General features: G+C 45.2%; 1 protein-coding gene across 3 annotated transcripts in view; it reads left to right on the plus strand.

Moving 5' to 3' along the window:
- CABIN1 (calcineurin binding protein 1) overlaps positions 1 to 23,468 on the plus strand; it is a 100,162-nt gene that overhangs the window by 17,016 nt on the left and 59,678 nt on the right. For all 3 annotated transcript variants that reach the window (XR_009211042.1, XM_032139486.2, XM_058431278.1), the window contains exons 2-8: positions 5,628 to 5,705; positions 6,270 to 6,362; positions 8,540 to 8,653; positions 11,327 to 11,461; positions 13,352 to 13,532; positions 19,527 to 19,656; positions 21,265 to 21,414. Coding sequence is in view for 2 of the 3 variants with exons in the window: in XM_032139486.2 (XP_031995377.2) it covers positions 5,703 to 5,705; positions 6,270 to 6,362; positions 8,540 to 8,653; positions 11,327 to 11,461; positions 13,352 to 13,532; positions 19,527 to 19,656; positions 21,265 to 21,414 (806 nt within the window). In the remaining variant the exon portion in view is untranslated. The remainder of the gene's footprint in view (positions 1 to 5,627; positions 5,706 to 6,269; positions 6,363 to 8,539; positions 8,654 to 11,326; positions 11,462 to 13,351; positions 13,533 to 19,526; positions 19,657 to 21,264; positions 21,415 to 23,468) is intronic.

Below are 23,468 nucleotides of genomic sequence, written 5' to 3' on the forward strand. Positions count from 1 at the left end.
GGACAGATGACAGTGGATATCCTTGCCTTGTTTCTTGATCTTGGAGGGAAATTAAGTATGATGTTAGCTGTAAATACCTTTTATCAGATTGCTGTGGTTTGAATGTATCCCCCACAGTTTATGTGTTGGAAATGTAATCCCCAATGCAACAATGTTGACAAGTTGAACCTTTAAGAGTTGATTAGGTCATGAGGGATCTGCCTTTATGAGTGGATTAATGTTGTTATTGTGGGAATAGGTTCATTATTGCAAGGATGGGCTTGTTACAGAAGTGAGTTCATCCCCCTTTTGCTTTGTCATGCTCTCTCACCCTTCTGCCTTCCACCATGCAGTGATGCAGTAAGGCCTTTGCCAGGTACTGGCACTGGCGCCATGCTCTTTGACTCTCCAGTTTCCAGGACTGTGAGCCAATACATTACTGTTTTTTTATAAATTACTCAGGCTCAGATATTCTGTTATAGCAGCACCAAATTGACTAAGATACAGATTGAGGAGGTTTCTTCCACTTTGAGTCTACTGGCAGGTTTTTTTTTTTTTTAATCATTGCAGTCATGCTTCAGAGATATTGTGGGTTTGGTTCCAGACCACTGCAATAAAGTGAATATCTATCACAATAAAGCAAGTCACGCAAATTTTTTGGTTTCCCAGTACATATAAAAGTTAATGTTTATACTGTACTATAGTCTATTAAGTGTGCAGCAGCATTATATCTAAAAAAATGGGCCGGGCGCTGTGGCTCACGCTTGTAATCCCAGCACTTTGGGAGGCCGAGGCGGGCGGATCACGAGGTCAGGAGATCGAGACCACGGTGAAACCCCGTCTCTACTAAAAATACAAAAAATTAGCCAGGCGTGGTGGCAGATACCTGTAGTCTCAGCTACTCAGGAGGCTGAGGCAGGAGAATCGCTTGAACCTAGGAGGTGGAGGTTGCAGTGAGCCGAGATCGCGCCACTGCACTCCAGCCTAGGCAACAGAGAGAGACTCCGTCTCAAAGAAACAAAAACAAACACAAAAACTGCAGTTTCCAAACTTTTGATTAGCAGTATTCTTTTTTTTCTAAATGTGGAACCCAGGAGATAAAACAGCTATCAGTCTAGGAAAGGTTTGAGTCTTCTTTGTCTGTGAGAAAGTACTTCCTTCCTTGCATGAACCCTTAGGAGAACTCAGAGCCTATTGTGAGAGCCTGTGCTAGAAGTCATTGCTGTAAGCACTGGTGACAGTGGCAGTCATTTTAAATTTATTTTATTATTATTTTTAATAGAGACAGGGTCTCACCTTATTGCCCAGGCTGGTCTCAAAATCCTGGGCTCAAGCAGTCCTTCCGCCTCAGCCTCCACCAGTTCTGGGATTACATGAGCCACTGTGTCCAGCCCCTAGCAGTTATTTTAATTGATAAAAGTGGAGCACATGTTCAATCTGTCTGTTTAAGGCTTATCCCACTGCCTGCTGGGCCCTTCCAGCCCCTTCTGCCAGCCTCTCAGCTAGGACTTTTAACGGGTCCTCCTCCTGCCCTCCCTGATGTATTTGGTAGTGTCCATATCCCCATCCCAGTTCCTCGGGCCAGCCTCCCAGGTGTCAGGTCCTGTGAGTCTACCTCCTAGTGGGATTCCCCTTCATCCCTGCTGTCACGGGTCCATCTGGGATCCTGGCATCTTTTTAAAAATAAGAGCTTTATAATTTACATGCCATGTAGTTCCCCTAAAGTGTACAAATTCAGTGGTTTTTAGTATATTAACAGAGTTGTATAACCACCACCACAATCAGTTTTAGAACATTTTTGTCATCCCAGAAACAAACCCTAAACCCCTTGGTAGTTGCTCCCCAATTGTCCTTCTCCCCAAGTCCACTAAACCAGCGATTCCCATCTGTTTGGCACGAGGGACTGGTTTCTTGGAAGACAATTTTTCCACGGATCGGAGGCAGAGGGCAGGGACAATTTCTGGATGAAACTGTTTCACTTCACATCATCAGGCATTAGTTAGATTCTCATAAGGAATGCACAACCGAGATCCCTTGCATGCACAGTTCACAATAGGGTTTGTGCTCCTATGAGAATCTAATGCTGCTGCTAATCCGACAGGAGGCAGAGTTCAGGCAGTAATGCTTGCTCACCTGCTGCTCATCTCCTGTTCTGTGTCCCAGTTCCTAACAGCCCATGGACCAGTACTGGTCTGTGGCCTGGGGGTTGGGGACCCCTGCACTAAACTATTTTCTAGCTCTATAGATTTGCCTATTCTGGACATTTCATATAATTGGAGCCAGAAGATATATGCTCTTTTGTGTATGACTTCTTTCATTTAGCATAATGTTTTCAAGGTTCTTCCGTGTTGTAGCATGTATCAGAACTTTATTCCTTTTTATGATTGAATAATAAATACTCCTTTGTATGGACATACTTCATTTTATTTATCCATTCATCAGTTGATGGACATTTAGGTTATTTCCACCTTTTAGCTTTTAGAAATAACGCCTCTGTGAACATTCACGAACAAGTTTTGGCGTGGACATGTTTGCATTTCTCTCGGGTAGATACACATAGGAGTGGAATTCCCTGGTCATATGCTAGCTCTGTTTAACATTTTGAGGAACTAGCAGACTGTTTTCCACACGGATTGCACCAGTTTACATTCCCAGCAACAATGCATGAGATTCTAAATCTCCACATCTTTGCCAATCCTGTCATCTTTTGCCTGCTTCAAACTAGTCTGCCTATCTCTAATTATTTTTCTATTATCTTTCTAAAACATAGGCAAAACATTTTGTTCTCCCTAAAACACCCATTGGTTCCCTGTTGCCTACAGATAAAGTTCATGGCCTCTGTATTGTGACTTGGCCCTCAACTACCTTTCCATCCTCCATTCACATCCCTGCTCTAAGGCCTTGTCTTCTAGTTTTCCCATCACACCTCGCTCTCCCTGCCTCTTTGCTTCACTGTCTTTCACTGCAGTGTATTCCATTCTTCAAGGCTTAATGCAGTAACTTACTCCTTTGCCTTAATCCCTTTGAATGAATTGTTCTTTTCTGCCTTTAGATGTTGCCTGTGTTTCTTTTCGTATCATTCAGGTTTTGAAAAAAATAATAGGCTTGTTACCTCTGCTAGCAGTGATCCCTGGGGGCAGGGATTGTTCTCACTCTTTTTTTTTTTTTCTTCTCCATAAGTTTATTTTTATATATAATCATTTTATATGTATAAATCTCCTATTTATTTATGCAAAAGAATATTGAGGATAATAGGAGCCAGGTTGCTCATGATTGGAGATGGAATTTCTTCTTCTTCTTCTTCTTCTTCTTATTATACTTTAGGTTTTAGGGTACATGTGCACAATGTGCAGGTTTGTTACATATGTATCCATGTGCAGGTTTGTTACATATGTATCCATGTGCCGTGTTGGTTTGCTGCGCCCATTAACTCGTCATTTAGCATTAGGTATATCTCCTCATGCTGTCCCTCCCCCCTCCCCCCAACCCACAACAGTCCCTGGAGTGTGATGTTCCCCTTCCTGTGTCCATGAGTTCTCATTGTTCAATTTCCACCTATGAGTGAGAACATGCGGTGTTTGGTTTTTTGTCCTTGCGGTAGTTTACTGAGAATGATGTTTTCCAGTTTCATCTACATCCCTACAAAGGACATGAACTCATCATTTTTTATGGCTGCATAGTATTCCATGGTGTATATGTGCCACATTTTCTTAATCCAGCCTATCGTTGTTGGACATTTGGGTTGGTTCCAAGTCTTTGCTATTGTGAATAGTGCCGCAACAACATACGTGTGCATGTGTCTTTATAGCAGCATGATTTATAGTCCTTTGGGTATATACCCAGTAATGGGATGGCTGGGTCAAATGGTATTTCTAGTTCTAGTTCCCTGAGCAATCGCCACACTGACTTCCACAATGGTTGAACTAGTTTACAGTCCCACCAACAGTGTAAAAGTGTTCCTATTTCTCCACATCCTCTCCAGCACCTGTTGTTTCCTGACTTTTTAATGATCGCCATTCTAACTGGTGTGAGATGGTATCTCACTGTGGTTTTGATTTGCATTTCTCTGATGGCCAGTGATGATGAGCATTTTTTTTTTCATGTGTTTTTTGGCTGCATAAATGTCTTCTTTTGAGAAGTGTCTGTTCATCTCCTTCGCCCACTTTTTGATGGGGTTTGTTTTTTTCTTGTAAATTTGTTTGAGTTCATTGTAGATTCTGGATATTAGCCCTTTGTCAGATGAGTAGGTTGCAAAAATTTTCTCCCATTCTGTAGGTTGCCTGTTCACTCTGATGGTAGTTTCTTTTGCTGTGCAGAAGCTCTTTAGTTTAATTAGATCCCACTTGTCAATTTTGGCTTTTGTTGCCATTGCTTTTGGTGTTTTAGACATGAAGTCCTTGCCCACGCCTATGTCCTGAATGGTATTGCCTAGGCTTTCTTCTAGGGTTTTTATGGTTTTAGGTCTAACATGTAAGTCTTTAATCCATCTTGAATTAATTTTTGCACAAGGTGTAAGGAAGGGATCTAGTTTCAGCTTTCTACATATGGCTAGCCAGTTTTCCCAGCACCATTTATTAAATAGGGAATCCTTTCCCCATTGCTTGTTTTTGTCAGGTTTGTCAAAGATCAGATAGTTGTAGATATGTGGCATTATTTCTGAGGGCTCTGTTCTGTTCCATTGATCTATGTCTCTGTTGTGGTACCAGTTTGAAAACTGGCACAAGACAGGGATGCCCTCTCTCACCACTCCTATTCAACATAGTGCTGGAAGTTCTGGCCAGGGCAATCAGGCAGGAGAAGGAAATAAAGGGTATTCAATTAGGAAAAGAGTAAGTCAAATTGTCCCTGTTTGCAGATGACATGATTGTATATCTAGAAAACCCCATTGTCTCAGCCCAAAATCTCCTTAAGCTGATTAGCAACTTCAGCAAAGTCTCAGGATACAAAATCAATGTACAAAAATCACAAGCATTCTTGTACACCAATCACAGACAAACAGCCAAATCATGAGTGAACTCCCATTCACAATTGCTTCAAAGAGAATAAAATACCTAGGAATCCAACTTACAAGGGATGTGAAGGACCTCTTCAAGGAGAACTACAAACCACTGCTCAATGAAATAAAAGAGGATACAAACAAATGGAAGAACATTCCATGCTCATGGGTTGGAAGAATCAATATCGTGAAAATGGCCATACTGCCCAAGGTAATTTATAGATTCAATGCCATCCCCATCAAGCTACCAATGACTTTCTTCACAGAATTGGAAAAAACTACTTTAAAGTTCATATGGAACCAAAAAAGAGCCCGCATCGCCACGTCAATCCTAAGCCAAAAGAACAAAGCTGGAGGCATCATGCTACCTGACTTCAAACTATACTACAAGGCTACAGTAACCAAAACAGCATGGTACTGTTCTCACTCTTTTGTGTGCCTGGCACCTGGTGCATTGCCAGGAAATGATGAATGCTATCATGAGGGACCAAGGAGCTCCTTGTGTGTTAGACCACACCGCTGTCCCAAGGCAGCTCTTCACTGGCCTGTCTGCATAGAGCTCAGGGAAGGACTGGTTGCTGGTTTACCTTGGCACTGTGACCTTCCCGGCTCTTCATAGGCCTTGTCTCAGTTCGTCCTATTTCCTTTCTAGGAGAGTTGTGGACTGGGGCAACCTTTGCCAGTGATGAGAAGTGATGCTGCATGGCAGTGCTGAATCTCTCTGAATATGGTAAGGACTGATGCCTGCCTATTTTGTGGACGTCAGTGTTCTTTTGTTAATTTACTCCTGGGGGTGAGGGGCATTTTCCTGTTAGACTCTGAAGGCTCTTATTATGGAGTAGCCTTCCTCCTAGGAAGGCTGTTGGCACCTTTGAGGGTGTGAGATTGCTTGCCTGGTGGTTGAAGCGGCTTGCAGGACCTTGTCACAGTTGCTGGAAAGACATAAAGTTAACATGTTTTGTTGAAATCTGTTGTTCCATTACCTGGGTCTTCTACTGTGTTGAGCTGTTGCTGGGATGTCCCCAGTGTCTGTTGCTTTTGCAGTGGACAGTACCCAGGACATACTTTCTGCACAGATTGGCATAACCCTCCTCCCCCACCCCCCCCACCCTTCTTTTTTTTTTTTTTCTTTAGAGTATGTTTTTTTGTTCATTCCCCACATCTGAGAAGGCCATAGCTTTTCAACGTAGAATAGATCATATGCTGGAGCAGAATCGTATTCATCTGTGGGTATTTGAAGAGATGAGTGACATCTCAAAGCAACTTGTCTCTTCCACCAAACCCCTGTTTCTAGATTCGAATTGCAGCCTTAAATGCCAGCTCCACCATTGAGGATGATCATGAAGGAAGCTTTAAAAGTCACAAAACGCAGACAAAGGAGGCTCAGGTACGTAATGCAAGGTCTTCTCTGTAGGTGGACCTTCTCATTTCTATAGATGGAACCTCATTTTAAATGCATTTAGGCATCTCCTCAGTGGGGTTTTAGGGGGAAATTCTATTTTGAAAAATGGCTAGCTCTCCATCTTCTGTTAAACCTGTTTTACTTAGGAGACGATCATATTGAGGAGAAATTATATTTATTCTATCAGTGTATGTGAAGGCCAGCTCAGCCCCCAGGCCCACTTCCATGCACCCCGTTCTTTGTGCAGCCCTCAGGAGTTGGGATACCCAGGGAATGGTAGAATATTAATGGTAGATGGTGTTTTGAGGTTCCCTAGTGTATTGCCCTCACTTTACAGTGTGATGAGACTCTTGACGGGAGCAGTCTAGACTGGGATCACCCTCCAGGTCAGTGAGGGAGCCAGGTCCAACCTCAACTCCCTAGATCGTTGGTCACTCCTCTTTCCCATGAGGCCTGGCATCTCTTCCATTTCAGCCTTTTTTTTTCCATCCATTCATCTCCATACCCTTGTCCTATCCTAGTGTAACAAGAGTTTGCTCCTGCCTTTGTTTTCCCTGAAATAAACATATGCCTTCCCTCCCATCCCCCTGCATTTTATGGTAGAAATCAGGACAGTTCCAGAGCTGTCTCAGAAGTCTACTAGTCACCTGTCCCTAGTCTGCAAGGCATGTCAGTGAGGCTCAACCTACCCAGCGCCCCCTCCCTCCCACAGGAGGTTGTCATCCTCCTCAGGCAATGATCAGGCTATGGCAGAGTGGTGAGTAGAAAACATGGAAACCAGGCCGGGTGCGGTGGCTCATGCCTGTAATCCCAGCACTTTGGGAGGCTGAGGTGAGTGGATCACTTGAAGTCAGGAGTTCGAGACCAGCCTGGCCAACATGGCGAAACCCCGTCTCTACTCAAAGTACAAAAATTAGCTGGGCGTGGTGGTGCACACCTGTAGTCCCAGCTACTAGGGAGGCTAAGGCAGGACTATAGCTTGAACCTGGGAGGCAGAGGTTGCAGTGAGCTGAGATCATGCCACTGCACTCCAGCCTGGGCGACAGAGCAAGACCCCATCTCAAAAAAAAAAAAAAAAAAAAGAAAAAGAAAACAATGGAAACCAGCTTTTGTTTGTTTATTTTAAGAGATAGGGTCTCACTCTGTTACCCAGGCTGGAGTGTAGTGGCATGGTCACAACTCACTGTGACCTCTAACTCCTGGGCTCAAGCAGTCTTCCTGTCTCAGCCTCCTGAGTAGCTTAGGACTACAGACACCAGGCCACCATGCTCAGCTGATTTTTAAATTTTTTTGTAGAGACAGGGGTCTCTCTATGTGGCCCAGGTTGGCCATGAACTCCTTGGTTCACACCTTGGTTTCCTAAAGTGCTGGGATTACAGATGTGAGCCACTGTGCCTGGCCTGCAATGGAAACCATTCACACTGAACTTTTTACTCACAACCCTTCTGATATCATATGTTTGGGATATTTTTTCCCCCATACCAACCAATCCTCCAACTCTCCATATACCAACTGGGTGTCCTGCAATTCAATTCTGACACTAGCTACACAGAGTTAGTGTCAGACTCCACAGCACTAACAGCTCATCCCACAAAACTGCCCTCATTTCAGATGCCAGTTGCAAGCGTTGAGTGCCAGGATACCTACACTTCTGTCCAGCTGGTCTATAAAATCAGGGATTCTCACCCCCTACCCCTTTTAGGTTTGATAATTTGGTAGAATGACTCACAGGACTTAGGAAAACACTTTACCTACATTTACCAATTTATTATGGAGGATATAACTCAGGAACAGCCAAGTGGAGGAGATATTTAGGGCAAGGTATGGGGTGGATCCACAGAGCTTCCGTGCCCTCTCCAGGTGCGGCACCCTCCCAACACCTTGATGTTGTTCACCAACTTAGCAGCTTTCTGAACCCTGCCCTTTAGGGTTTTTAAACAGAGATTCCATCACATAGGCATGATTGATTAAATCACTGGTGATCAGCTCAATCTCCAGCCTCTCTTCCCTTCCTGGAAGTTGGGAGGTGGGGGAGCTGAAAGTTCCAGCTATCTAATCACATGGTTGGTTCCTCTGACTGTAGCCCCGCCTTACACACATTTTTGGCTTAAAAAAGACAGATCTTTATGCTATATGAAAACATCTCTTGTCTTGATTTGCAGGAAGCAGAGGCTTTTGCATTGTACCACAAGGCCCTTGATCTGCAGAAACATGACCGGTTTGAGGAGTCTGCCAAAGCCTACCATGAGCTCTTGGAGGCGCGCCTGCTGCGGGAGGTGAGGCATCAGCAGGCCAGGCAGTGTGCCGTGGTGGTTAGTGCATGGGCTGTGGGGCTGGGTACTCTGGGCCTTACCTCTGCTCTCCCATTTCTTGGCTGTGGAACCTTGAAAACATTATTTCACCTCTCTGCCTGTATTTCCCCACCTTTAGGGTATCTGCCTCATTGAGTTTTTATGAGGGTTGAGTAAATCCAGTGAAGCATGTAGAATGATTCCTGGTGTAAGTGCTTGTTAAAGGCCAGCTATCGTTATTACTTAATCTTCACAACCACCCTGCCCAGTACCTGCGTTTTACAAATGTGGAAACTGAGGCTTAATGAGGTCTTGATGGCTCAAAGCCATCCAAGTAAGTGAAGCATTCGAACCAGGATTGGAGTCCATGGTTTGCCGATACCTAATGATCCTACTGGAAGCACATTTTAACAAATGCCATTTGAGCAAAAGACCATGAGCTTGGGAAGTCTGTATAGACATGCCATGGAGTTTTGAATATAGTCAGAAGGATTGGGGACACTGGTTACAGTAGAGAGGGGCAGGCAGAGCAAGACCTGGTCTCAGCATGGGGACTGTGGTAGTGGTGAGTGAGTTAATCCTCGAGTTGACTGGAGATGTCGACTGGAGGTTTGGGAATTGGTCCCAACCTGAAATTGATTTAGGAAGGTGTATATTTCATTAGGAGGAAAGGCGTTTGTTTTCACCCAAACATGCAGATGATGTGCATTAAGGAAGCAGATAAGCTCCACGGGTGTTTACTGGACTGCACAGTCCTTCAGTTGAGCAGAGTCTCCTACAGTGCTAGGCATGCAGACACTTATGACTCAAGCAAAAACCTTGATGGTTTTTGCTGCCAATGAGATAGAATACTGAGTTTTAATTGTCAGAAGAAAGCATCTGTTCCTTCTCTCACTCAGGGTTTTTCTTTGTATTCCTAATTATATAGCTTGTCAAGATTCTTTGGTTACTGGTTACAGTGCCTTGGAATTAGCGATATGGGACTTGTGACCTCCTCCTCTCCTGTTAGTAGGAAGTGGGTGAGGACCCAGAGAGGGAAAATTAGTTTATTCTATATTTACCGAGCTTTGGTTATGGACCAGTTGGTGGGCATGTTGGTCTTCCCTCTTAGGCCATGGTGGAATGCCAGGTGGGCCCAGCATCCAACAGCTGCTAGGCAGGAACCTTTTACCTAAGGGCACGGTCATGTGTCAGCCTTTTATTTGTAGGTGTGTGCATCTTTCTGTGCATAGTATATCACTTTCAGCCTCACAAGGTTGTTTTAGCACCTCCTTTCTTATAATAGTAAAACATGCTCATTGTAAGCAACGGAGAAGTACAGAAAATATATAGAACAGTTTCTTTTTACACTCATATTGCATTGGCATACTTAATGTTAATTACATAATTACAGTTTTGGAGAAGATTGGCATAGATAGGTCCTGGACCCCAGCTGACTCCTAAGAAGCATTCACCCTGACTGGTGGGTGTCCTGGAGGGACTTGCTGGGGCAAGCCTTTCAGGATGGATGGAGAGTGGTGCTGAACGTAGGTAGTCTGTTAGGTGGAGGTTAGTTAAGAGCATCCACTGTTATGTGCATGTCCATGTGTATTGCTGATTGTTTAGTCCGAAGCAGACTCACTTAGTCTCTGTAAATTTGTTCCCACTATTCTTTGAAGAGTTCTGTACCTGGAGGGACAGAGGTAGCTGGGATCCAGCCCTGGTCAGCTGGTTCTTGGGGGCCTTTTTGAATGATAAGTCAGATGACGGTAGAAGATAACTGAATGGGGCTTCATTTGAGCTTCTCAGTCTTAAAGAAGTTCCTTAAGACCTCCAAGATAGGTAGATTCTTGGATTAGTCAAGGGATGCTTCCTGAGGGTGGCATGTCTTCGGGTCTTACCTATTCAGAATGTGAAGAGCAATGTGTGGAAGCCACCTGTCCCAGGAAAGAGCTTCTTGGTGCCCGTGAGTTTTTCTGTTAGAAAATGTTTTAGTCTTTGTCCTGTGGTTGGAGCAATAGTTTTCTAATCAGCAGTTTCTTAGAATATAAGGTCATTAAAGCTGTAATGAAATAACTTTTCATATTAAGCATATTTGCAATTCTGATGGTCTTTCAGCTCACTTTAACTTTTGCTATTTAGGTTAGGAATTATTTTTCTTAATTACAGAGATCAGACACTAATGTTTTAGTTAAATTAACAATTGTCTATGCTCATGTGATGAGTTATAGAGTTGGGAGCTCAGCCTCTTGATTCCTAATCCTGGAGTGCCTGGGGTGAAGCTCTAGGCCTTCTGCCCCCAGGCATCCTGCTCATACTTTGTCTTTTATCTGATACCTGGAGCTGCTGGCTGGGTCTACCTATGCCGTAAATGCTGTTCTCTAGGCTTGAACCCTCAGGCATGGCAGTAGTGGTGGGGAAGCTTCTCTCTGTCTCTATGGATGCCCAGACTCTCTGCAAACTATTAATACCTCAGGGTGGTCTGTTCTTCTCTGTGCGCTTGGAGTAGGAGTGGTCTTATAAGAACACATGGTGCAGTGCCTTCATTTTCCAGTGGTGGACAACACTAGACTGGCTCAAGGGCCTGCAGCAGAGACCAGCCTGGAAGCCAGGTATCCTGCTGGCTGCTTGCTGAGGCTTCAAGGTCTAGTTGTCACTTCTGTTCTGTTTTGTTCACAGGCAGTTTCATCCGGTGATGAGAAGGAGGGGTTGAAACACCCTGGGCTGATACTGAAATATTCCACTTATAAGAACTTGGCCCAGCTGGCAGCCCAGCGGGAGGATCTGGAGACAGCCATGGAGTTCTACTTAGAGGTATGGTTTTGGCAGTGCTTAGCTCCCTTGGTGTTTTGAAAGCTCTTGGTGGAGGGGATGAGGTTGGGGTCTTGTGGGCCAAAAAGAAGAGTTTGTAGTGGTGGATCACCAAGCTATAGTACCCAAGGCTCTAGGGTAGGTCCATAGGTGATAACAATTAGTACTGACCAGGCCTGGAGAGCAGGGGCTGGGGCAGAGCACATGCTTGGATGCAGACGCCTGCATGTGAGTTCTTCCTTTGCTGCTCAGTGCACGTGTGGCCATGAGTGAGTTATTCAGTCTCTTGGTATCTCTAGGTCTACACCAATATAGTGGTAATAATAAAAAAGAGCATAGTTGTGAAAGTTAAGTGAGTTGGTATGCATAATAGTATCAAAAACAAAGTCTGGGCTGGGCGCGGTGGCTCACGCTTGTAATCCCAGCACTTTGGGAGGCCGAGGCGGGCGGATCACGAGGTCAGGAGATCGAGACCACGGTGAAACCCCGTCTCTACTAAAAATGCAAAAAAAAAATTAGCCGGGCGTGGTGGCGGGCGCCTGTAGTCCCAGCTACTTGGAGAGGCTGAGGCAGGAGAATGGCGTGAACCCGGGAGGCAGAGCTTGCAGTGAGCCGAGATTGCGCCACTGCACCCCAGCCTGGGCGACAGAGCGAGACTCCATCTCAAAAAAAAAAAAAAAAAAAAAAAGTCTGAAACTGAGTATTCAATATATTAATACTTCCAGTCATAATAGTATTGCTGTTATTTCATGTTACTATCGGTCTGTCTGTGGGCACCTCTAAAGCACCACACACTGCACTGTTTGCTTCCTATGCATACACTAATCCTCATGCCATCTTGCAAGGAAGGAGTCTTTATCCTCACTTTAGTGATGAGGAAATGGAGGCTCAGGATCATTCTGCTAATCAGTGTTGGAGCAGGGATGTGAACCAAGGTTTGTCTTCAAAGTACATGAGTTTTCTTGAATCCCATTTTTTCAAATTTTTTTAAAGACAGGGTCTCAGTCTATTGCCCATGCTGGAGTGCAGTGGCACAATCAGGGCTCACTGCAGCCTCGACCTCCCAGGCTCAAACGATCCTCTGACCTCATGCCCCCAAGTAGCTGGGACTATAGGCATGCACCACCACCACACCCAGCTAATTTTTTGTATTTTTAGTAGAGATGGAGTTTCGCCATGTTACCCAGGCTGCTCTCGAACTCTTGGACTCAAGCATTCTGCCCACCTCAGCCTCCCAAAGTGGGATTACAGGCATGAGCCACCATGCCTGGCCCATATTTTCTTTTGTTTCTTCTCCTTTTATCTATTAAATATGTAAGGAATACAGATATTCAAATTGACAAAATATATCAAGAAAACGGGGAGACTGAGGCAGGAGGATCACTTGAGGCTAGGAGTTTGAGACAAGCCTGGACAACATACTAAGACTGTGTCTCTACAAAAAAATTGAAAATTAGCTAGATGTGGTGATGTGCCTCTGTAGTCTCAGCTACTCATGAACCTGAGGTGAGAGGATTGCTTGAGCCCAGAAGTTTGAGAATGCAGTGAGCTATGATCACACCACTGCACTCTTGCCTGGGCAGTAGAGTGAGACCCAGTCTCAAAAAAGAAAATTAAAAAAAAAAAATTCTAAGTTAAATAACTTGGTCCCTGTAACTTTTTATATGCCATTATCACTCTAGAGCTTGGAAACGTGTGACTCCAGGAAAGATAAGCTGGCATTGCTTGTCAGTTATAAGATAGTCATGGCACTTTTGCCATTTCCCTGGGAAGTTCAAGTGGCTGTGCCAGTGCCATGCTCCTCCCGTCCCCAGGGTGCGTATTCAAGGAGAGATCTGACTGTGTATGCGTGTGTGTGCGTGTGTGTTTGCCCACTGCTTGTGTTGCTTCCAGGCAGTGATGCTGGACTCCACAGATGTCAACCTCTGGTATAAGATTGGACATGTGGCCCTGAGGCTCATCCGGATCCCCCTGGCTCGCCATGCTTTTGAGGAAGGGCTGCGGTGCAATCCTGACCACTGGCCCTGTTTGGATAACCTAATCACTGTCCTGTACACCCTCAGTGATTACACAAGTGAGTCATGCTTTGATGCTTTCTTCCATGTGCCAGTGGTTTTTGGAACAGCAGAGGAAAGGTAGTTTGGATAAACTGAAAGCCAAAGTTAACACTGAAGGGCTTTGCCAGACTGTCAGGGAGAATGGAAATGTTCTTAGATTTCTGCTTGATTCTGCATCTCTTTCTTGATTTAAATGCCTTGTAGTAATAAAGTAGTATGTTTTCTGAATGATTTTACTTTTGGCTGTCGGTTTTGTTTGTTTGTTTGTTTGTTTTTTGCTATGCAAGGTTTTGTTTGCTTGACAGAAGAAATGGCTATCTTATTTCCTCCCCACACTGTCCCATTTTGTGTGTCTTAGTCTGTTTGGGCTGCCATTAAAAAAAAAGTACCATAGATTGGGTGGCTTAAACAGCAGAAATTGGCTGGGTATGTTGGCTCACGCCTGTAATCCGAGCACTTTAGGGGGCCAAGGCAGGCAGATCACTTGAGCCCAGGAGTTTGAGACCAGCCTGGGCAACATGGTGAAACCCTGTCTCTTCAAAAAATACAAAAATTAACTGGACTTGATGGTGCGTGACTGTTGTCCCAGCTACTTGGGAGGCTGAGGTGGGAGGATTGCTTCAGTCTGGGAGGCTGAGGCTGCAGTGAGTCGAGGTTGTGCAACCGCATTCCTGTCTGGGTGACACAGTGAGACCCTGTCTCAAAAACAAAACAAAACAAAAATAAATATTATCTAAATCAGACGTGGGTAAGACTTGAGGTACAATTCGTCCTGAGACAAAATTCCTCTCCAGTTGTAAACTTGTGAATACAGATAGATTAATGTGCTTCCAAAATATAATGGTGGGACAGATAATAGGATAAACATTTCCATTCCAACAGGGAGAAATAGGAAAGCAGGAAAGGGTGATGGGTCCCAAAACTTAGCAAACTTAGCAAGGCAAATTTGAGGTCCTGAGGCTCAGGAATAATTCTCTTTGACCTGATGCTGCGCCCTTGATGCCCGCGGAGGTGGCAACATCACCCTCATGGCACGTGGGTGGAGGGACAAGCCCCACCATTTTGGCTTGGCAAGGGCTCTACCCCTAAGATGCTAGGTTGAGACATCCTGGCCTATGCAAACTGGAGAAGTGGCCCCACCCTTTAAGGAACTAGCCTTAGCCTCTTGGTCTGTGATGGAAGTGGTGGCTCAGATGATCTTTGAATCATCTTTGAGGTTCTTCTTCCCTTTCCTTGAAAGATAACATATATTCTTGACTTTCTTTCATTCTTTCTCATTTTTTCTGTTCCTGTTAGTCCCCATTAGCAGTGTTTCTGCCAGTATAATCCCACCTTTCTGGCTTCTGAGATACCTGATTAAATCTGTGGTTCATGCCCACACTGATCATATAAGGAAATTGTTGGTCAGTCACACTCATAGTGTTCTCAGAACAAGCTTTCTCAATTTTTGCAATATGGATAGACAGAATTTTCTAAATCTTTAAGTTCTGGTTCCTTTTTGCTTAACAGCGCCTTCTTATTTTCTCTATTTTAGCATTTCACTATAAGCAGTCAGGAGGAACTGGGCTATGTCTTTAATACTTTGAAGTCTCAGCAAAATAGCCAATTTTATTGCTCACAAGTTCTACCTTCTACCAAACACTAGAACATAGACATACTTCAGCCAAGTGCTTTGCTACTTTATAACAAGGATCACCTTTTCTTCATTGTCCAATAGCGTGTTCCTTATTTCCATTTGAGATCTCAGCAGAAATGCCCTTGATGTTTGTATTTCTACCAACATTCTGTACATGATTATTTATTCTCTAGTAAGATGGAAGCCGTCTCTGTACCTCTTCTCTTCTTTCTGAGCCCTCATCAGAATCACTTTTTTTTTTTTTTTTTTGAGACGGAGTCTCACTCTGTCACCCAGGCTGGAGTGCAGTGGCGCGATCTCGGCTTATCGTAAGCTCCACCTCCCGGGTTCATGCCATTCTCCCTCCTCAGCCTCCAAAGTAGCTGGGACTACAGGCGCCCACCACCAAGCCCAGCTAATTTTTTATTTTTGTATTTTTAGTAGAGACGGGGTTTCACCATGTTAGCCAGGATGTTCTCGATCTCCTGACATCGTGATCCGCCCGCCTCGGCCTCCCAAAGTGATGGGCTTATAGGCGTGAGCCAGTGCGCCCAGCCCAGAATCACCTTTAACAATCCTTACATACCAATATTCACTTTTTCCAGTGTACACCTCGAAACTCTTTAAGCTTACACCCAGTTCTAAAGCTGTTTCCAACACCAGATGTGGTAGCTCATGCCTGTAGTCCCAACACTCTAGGAGGCTGAAATGGGAGGATCGCTTGAGCCCAGAAGTTCAAGAACAGCCTGGGCAAGATTGTGAAACCCCATTTAAAAATACATTGTTTTTTTTTTTCATTAACTGGGCAGGGTAGTGCACACCTGTAGTCCCAGCTACTTGGAAGGATCACCTGAACCTAGGAGTTAGAGCTTACAATGAGCCATGATCGTACCACTGCACTCCAGCCTGGGTGACAGAGTGAGACTCTGCCTCAAAAAAAAAAAATTGTTTCCACATTTTTAGGTATTTGTTACGACAGCAGCCCACTTGTTGGTACCACTTTCTGTCTTAGTTAGTTCATGCTGCTATAATAAAATATGATAGATTGGGTAGCTTAAACAAGAATTTATTTCTCTCAGCTCCAGAGGCTGGAGAGTCTTTTTTTCTCTTCCTTTTAAAAAGACAAATAGGAACAGGATAGAATGTGTTGAGATAGATGAGGCCTTGCTCAACCTTCTCATCTCCAGTTCTTGTTCTCCATAACCACTTTTTAAATCTTTTTAATTGAGGCAAAACATACATACAATAAGGTACATAAATCTGAGACCTGTCAGTTTGCATATGTGAAAACATGTCAAGATACAGAACATGTGCAGCGCCCCAGAAGGCAGGTTACTTTGGGTCCCTTCCACTTTTTACAACCTCCTAAGGCAACCTTGATTTCTCCTTTTTGTCACCAAAGATGAACTTTGCCTGTTGTTGAACTTTCTCTAGGTAGAGTCAGGAAGCATGTGCTTTCCTCAGCCTGGCCCCTTCTGCTTGTCATCCTGCCTGTGAGCGCACCCATGTGGGGCACAGCAGTCACTATGTCTTGTTATTTTATGTGGTCTATTATGTGCATTTGCACAATGTAGCCATTCTGTACATGGGCATTTGGGTTATTTCCAGATTTGGGTTCTTAGTCATAACCTGCTATGAACATTCTTGCATATGTCTTTTAGTGAACATATGCACTCGTTCTGTAGGTTGCCCCTCAATTTCACTCCCACCAGCAGAATATGATAGTTCTACAGGGCTGTGTTTTGACTCTAGCAGTTTCTTCTTCTGAAGGCTTTGAGTCTCTTCTTGGATGCTCCTCCCACAGTTTGGGATCATCTTTGGGGTTCAGCCTTCCTTCCCCCACTGACTTCTTTAGTTCTTTGTACCCCTGTCTCATTGTAGAAGAAGTTATGCTTGGTAAATTCAAGTCTTTGTGGGAAGATTTAGGTTGGAGTATTAGGGTTCTCCAGAGAAACAGAACCAATAGGATGTATGTACATATATAGAAAGAGATTTATTGTAAGGAATTGGCTCATGTGATATTGGTAGCTGACAAGCTCCAAGATTTACAGGGTGAGTCAGCAAGCTGCAGACCCAGGAGTGATGGTGTATAGTTCTAGTCCAAGTCTAAAGGCCTGAGAACCAGGAGAATTGATGGTATAGTTTCAGTCTGTAGGCTGGCAGGCCCAGGAAGAGCTGATGTTTTGGTTTTAGTGAGAAGGTAGGAAAAAAAACCCCCAATGTCCCAGTTCAAAGGCAGTCAGGCAGAAAAATTCTCTTACGTGGGGGAAGGTCAGCCTTTTTGTTCTGTTCAGGCCTTCAACTGATTGGATGAGGCCCTCCCACATTAGGGAGGGCAATCTGCTTTACTCAGTCTACTGATTTAAATGTTAATCTCAGCAAAGACACCCTCACAGACACACCCAAAATAATATTTGGCCAAAGTCTGGATGTGCTATAGCCCAGTCAAATAGACACATACAATTAATCATAACAGGGACTGAACTGATACATACACCTGTGAGAGCCCTGATAGATTTGACAGTCATGTAAAACAAAAAATTAAAGCAACATGTTAAATTGACTCTCAGTGGCATTTTATGTATTTGATATGAGTAGGGAGGGATGCTGCTGGGTTAAGGCCTGATGACTGCCTCTTCTTCTGAGATTTCCCAGGCCTTCCCTCTGCAGGACTGTAGGGTGGCTAGTAAGTTTAGCTTACTGCAGCTAATGTGCCTACTGAGAACCAGAATCATCCAAGTGCTCAGTGCCTTCTGGGTTTTCTCTCTGGAAGTCACTGATGGCTACCCTTCAGGTTTCATGTGGTCTCAGAGAAGCCATGTCCCTTATTTGTCTGATGCAGGCACCTTTGGACCATCTATTGAGCAGCTTGGACTGTGCTGGGATTGTACAGACCTCTCCTTGTTCACAGGCTGCACAGCCTTTGTGCACCTTGGGGCGTGTGGCCCTGTTGAGCATTGTAGCCAGTCTCTGCTCTCTCCTCCCAAGCACACTAGGAGCGCATCACTTTCTCCTCTCCCAAGGCTTCTATGCGCAGATTTCTACTTCTGTTCTGGTTTTCCTCTGTGTGTTGCTTCTCACTCCTAGGTGCTTCATTTTCTAGTTATTCTTGATAGGAGTGACTTGCAGTCTACCTGCACCAAACTGAGAAGCTGGGCAGGGCCTGATAGTGGTCCCAGTGCCCGGGCAGAGCTGGCACCCTGCTGCAGTGTTCTGTTTCTCTGTGTGTTCACTGGTGAGACCTGGACTGTTCCCAATTACAAGTGCTGAAAGCTTTCATAATTTATATCATAGTTCTGCTTTGTGAATCCATGCCATCCCATTTTTTCTGTGTGTTTACCTGTTACTGTCTCCATTCCTGGAGGAGCTGGAGTTGGCACAGGCTTTCCAGATCAATGACTTGAGGATGCTCATTATGACGTTAACATGAGTGATGTACATGTCTTGAATTGTAGGCGTAACTTTAATAATAGGTTTTTTTTTTAAAAAAAAGGAGGAAAATTGGAAAGTACAGGTAAACAAAATTCAATAAGCTTTATGTGTATAGTGGAGTCACACTATATAACCTCTTTTGTCTCCTGCTTCTTCCCAATACTGTATCTTGGCCTTCTTTCTGGTCAGTAAGCACACTCCTTGACCATCTATGTAGTGGCTGCTTGGCAACCTATTGTGTGGAATTGGACATACTTTATTTAACCAGGTGCCGTGGTGGGACAGAGTGGTTTTGAGATTTTTTTTTTTCCTTGAAACAGGGTCTCACTCTATTGCCCAGGCTAGAGTACGGTGGTATGATCACAGCTCACTGCAGCCTCTACCTCCTGGGTTCAAACGATTCTCCCACATCAGCCTCCTGAGTAGCTGAGACTGCAGGTGCACACCAACATGCCTGACTAATTTTTGAATTTTTTTAGAGACGGGGTTTCATCATGGTGCCCAGGCTGGTCTCCAACTCCTGGGCTCAAGCGATCTGCCCAACTCGGCCTCTAGAGTGCTGGGATTATAGGCATGAGCCCTGTGCCTGGCTATTTCCAGATTTTTTGAAGGCTGTTTTCCAATTAGCCAATAGATAATCACTGTGAGCCCTGTTGGATTTTTGCAGTAGTTTCTAGAGGTGGGATTCCCAGGTCGTCAAGGATCTGTGTGTAATTGCCTATGGTCCTCCAAAAAGATCCTATGGTCTGTTCTCTGCCAGAATCTTTGGGTCTGCTTACCTTGCAGTGCCCAATCTACTCTGGGTCTTATTACTAACCTGACTGAATTAGTTAAAGTGGTATCTCATTATTTTTTACCAGGCATTTCTTTGATTCTAGGAGCAGGATTTTCCTGATGTTAACTGGCAAGGCCAGAGCTTCTGAGTGTGGTCTCAGAAGTCATAAACTGTCTCTTTCCCCGCCAGCATGTCTGTACTTCATCTGCAAAGCTTTGGAGAAGGATTGCCGGTACAGCAAAGGGCTGGTCCTCAAGGAGAAGATTTTTGAGGAGCAGCCTTGTCTCCGGAAGGACTCTCTCAGAATGTTCCTCAGATGGTAAGTCCTACCTCTTCCCATGCCATGTGTGCATGCTTACTGTGTGGCTGGTAAAGGTCAGGAGCACACCACATTCTCCCCTCAGGTCCCATGGATGGAGCCCCTGTGCTCTGGGGCTTCATTCCCTGCTGCAGCCCCTCATCTAGTGAACTGACCTTGGACTGCCTTGTTGATCACCCACCTCTACCTAATCTTGGCAAGGCCTCCTCAGGCTGCCTGCTGCCCGCCTCTCCTGCTGCCCTGCCAGCTTTCAGTGTTCGCTAGCTCTCTTCTGGATGCTTGGGGCAGCCTGCTGCCCAGCTTGCCTCCTGCCTTTCCCCTTCCCAGGGTTTTGTTCTCAGTGCTGCCCAAGTTCAGTGTCCCAAACATGCCTCTGATCATGTGCCACCCCTGCCTTGCCTCCAGGACATAGCCCATGCTCAGTTGCATTACCAAAGAGGTTCTTTGCAGCCTGAGCCCATAGTTCTCCCACCTCACCTCCTGCTTTTCCCTCCCAGGCTCCTTTTGTTAAGACTGCCCCAAGTCCCTTGCAGTTTCCAGGCGTGGTAACATTGTGTGGCATCCTATCTTCTCACCCTGGCTCCCACTACACTCTAAACTCTCATGCCATCTTCCGACTTCTCCATCTGTCCCGCCATTGCCCCTCCTTTGCCAGGTGTCCTCCCACAGACACACTTCTGAGGTGACCCAACAATACCTGCCTCTCCTGCCCAGACTGTCGTGATGTCTGCCAGCAGGGCCACACCTCAGAGCTGCTCACTTACGAACTTACCTGTTTCTCAGGTCACCTCTCTGTTGCTTTCTGAGCTCTAGCTGCCCTTCCCCACAGCCCTCCAGCCCAGCCAACTCCTTTTGGCCTCTGGTCTTCCTTGGCCCTGGAACACACCTGTAGGGGTTGATTAGTAGTGATTTATCTCGGCATCTGTCCCCTGTGAGCCTGTCCCTCTCCTGAAGGAACTACCTGTTGGCAGAGATAGGAACTGAGAGAACATCTGTCATGAGGTAGCTAACCTTCTTGAGGGAGACAGATAAGAAGCACATGAAACAGATAAATTCATGAGTGGCTCTGAGGTGTAACCCTGCTGGGAAGCACCAGGACAGTCTGGGCAGGAGGGCAGGTGAGGTTGAGTCGCCTCAGAAGTGTGTCTGTGGGAGGACACGCAGGGCCTCCAAGCCCCTGCTCTTTCTGTATTTTTGGGTCGTGATACACTTTGGTGAGCTTCACTTGTCCGATGACTTTTTGTTGGCATGGGCAGTATAGGATAGTTACATTTTTTAAAGATTTTCTAATAATAATTGAGAGAAAGATTTTATTTTTCTGTGGCTTTTCAGATATTATTGTGATACTGTTAATACATATGAAAACTGTTTCTCTGCCCAGTTTTGAATTGTCAAAGGAGCAAAGAATATTAGTCATTTCTAGTGTATGTGGGTATTAAGAAGGCTATTTACTGCCCTACCTAGGCCAGACTGAAGTGGTTATTTTATTTACAGGAAGAAACAATACACATTAAAAGGTATTAACCTAAATGCATTTTTGTGTGTAAAATTTCAGCCTCGGTTTTAGTTTGTAACATCATAATTTCTCCCTGTCTCACATGCTTTTAGTGACATGTCGATTCATGATGTTTCGGTGAGTGCAGCTGAGACACGGGCGATTGTAGATGAGGCCTTGGGGCTGCGAAAAAAGAGGCAAGCGCTGATTGTGCGGGAGAAGGAGCCGGACCTGAAACTTGTGCAGCCCATTCCTTTCTTCACGTAGGTTGTCTAGCATCTCTGGGAATGCTGGGTCGGCCAGTAGGCCCTGGTGTGGGATACTGCCCTGCACAGGAGGGAGAGACCTTGAGGCTTGATCCTGGGTTGGTGGTATGGATGGGGGCTGGGTGCACAGTGGCCAAATGGTTGGAGGTGCATGCTTACTTGATTACTAAGAAGCAGGTCAGCTCTCTCTCAAGTACATCCAGTCTCAGTCCCTTTTTGCTGTTGCTGTTCTTGACCCCAGCCACCTGCCACATTCCTGTAAGGCCCTTCTCAGCCTGCCCTATCTAAAGGGGGAATGGAAACTAACATTTGCCAAGCACTTGCCAGGAGGAAACTGATGTTCAGAGTACTTAAATGGGGAGCCCAGAGACAGTCCCAGGTCTGGGCTTCTCCACTCTCAAGTCCATGTTTTCTCTCTAGGGCCACGTGGGGAGCCCTGCGAGATGGGCCTCAATATAGTCCTTGCCAGCCCCATGATGTGAGAGTCTCTGTCTCTCCAGGAAGGGCAAATTGGTATTGGTGGTTCCCTGGAGTTGGGGTAGTTTAATCCCTTAGCGAGCTCTGGAATTCAATTTCTGTATTTAAAATTCTGACATTGAATCTTTAAGTTTAGCATGACTTAGCGGTAGCATTCCATTTCTACTCCCCACCCCCTACCTCCACGCCTGTCTGCCTACTCTGAGGGAGCTCTGGCCTGGATCAGACTGACCTGACCTGGGTCCAATCCTGGCACTCCTAATGCTATGAATTGGATGACTCTGGGGACGTTAGGAGCCACTCCCTAGCAACGGGGAGAGCAACATCTCTCTCGTAGGGTTGTCTTGATAATGACAAAATGTGTAGGGCTAGCACAGAGGCAGCACATAGCACCCACTCAGGAAGGGCTGGCTCTGATCTGTATTATTATGACTGGCTGTGAGTTTCAGCATATAGAATTTCCCAGAAATATTTCCATACCCAAGCACCGAGATGGCCAGGAAGAAAGGGCTGTTCTTCAGGCTGCTCTAGGACTCCTGTCTGGTGCCCTTTCTTGTATTTTGTCAGCTGGATTAGAGTCCTTCTCCCATCTGAGTGTGTGCTCCCCAACTACAGAGGGTTGGGGTTTTGGAAGGGCCCTGGGGTGCCTCCCTGTTACAGTGAAGGAGGAAAAGGCCTGAGAACACTAGAAGGGATTGTGGTGATGTGACTGGAGAAGAGAGGGCTGGGAACTGGCACCGTTGTCACCCTCCACGATGTAGGGGGAGGGCTAAGTAGAAGCAGGAGGGAGAAGTAGAAGCAGGAGGGAGTTAGGCTCAGTAGTTAAATTTGGAATTTGGTCATTAAAGGAAGAGTGTAGATTCCCTCTCTGGTAACAGAGGACATGATGCTTTTATAGTAATCTCCATCTATTCCAGGGGTCAGCAAAACTTTTCCTTTAAAGAGCCAGATAGTAAACATACTAGCCTTTGTGGGCCATGTACAATTTATGTTGTATATTCTTTTCCTCTTTTTCTTTTTTTTTAAACATGCTTTAAAAACGTGAAAACCAGCCGGGCATGGTGGCTTACGCCTGTAATCCCAGTACTTTGGGAGGCTGAGGCAGGAGGATCACTTGAGTCAAGAGTTCAAGACCAGCCTGGGCAACATAGTGAGACCTCATATCTACAAAAAATAAACAAAATTAGCCAGATATGGTGGCACACACCTGTAGTTCCAGCTACTTGGGAGGCTGAAGGAGAGGACTGCTTGAGCCTGGGAAGTCAAGGCTGCAGTGAGCTGTGATGGCACCACTACACTCCAGCCTGGGTGACAGAGCAAGACCCCCATCTCAAAAAAAAAAAAATTAAAAAATAAAATGTGCTGCAGGGCACGGTTTACCACCCCTGGTTTCCTCAGTGCCTAGTAGGCATGAGCAAGAGCAAGGCACGAGTAAGGGAAATGGTGTATTTAAGGCATTTGACACAATCCAGCCAGTAAGCAAATTCTTCCTGTCTAAATGTAACACTAACTGAAGGCAGGAAAAAGATAGAAGAAATTCCTTCTAGCCCTGAGAGCCTCCATTGTTTAGATTC

This window comes from Hylobates moloch, unplaced genomic scaffold (genome assembly GCF_009828535.3).
Source record: "Hylobates moloch isolate HMO894 unplaced genomic scaffold, HMol_V3 SCAFFOLD_19, whole genome shotgun sequence".
Classification (NCBI taxonomy): Eukaryota; Metazoa; Chordata; class Mammalia; order Primates; family Hylobatidae; genus Hylobates; species Hylobates moloch.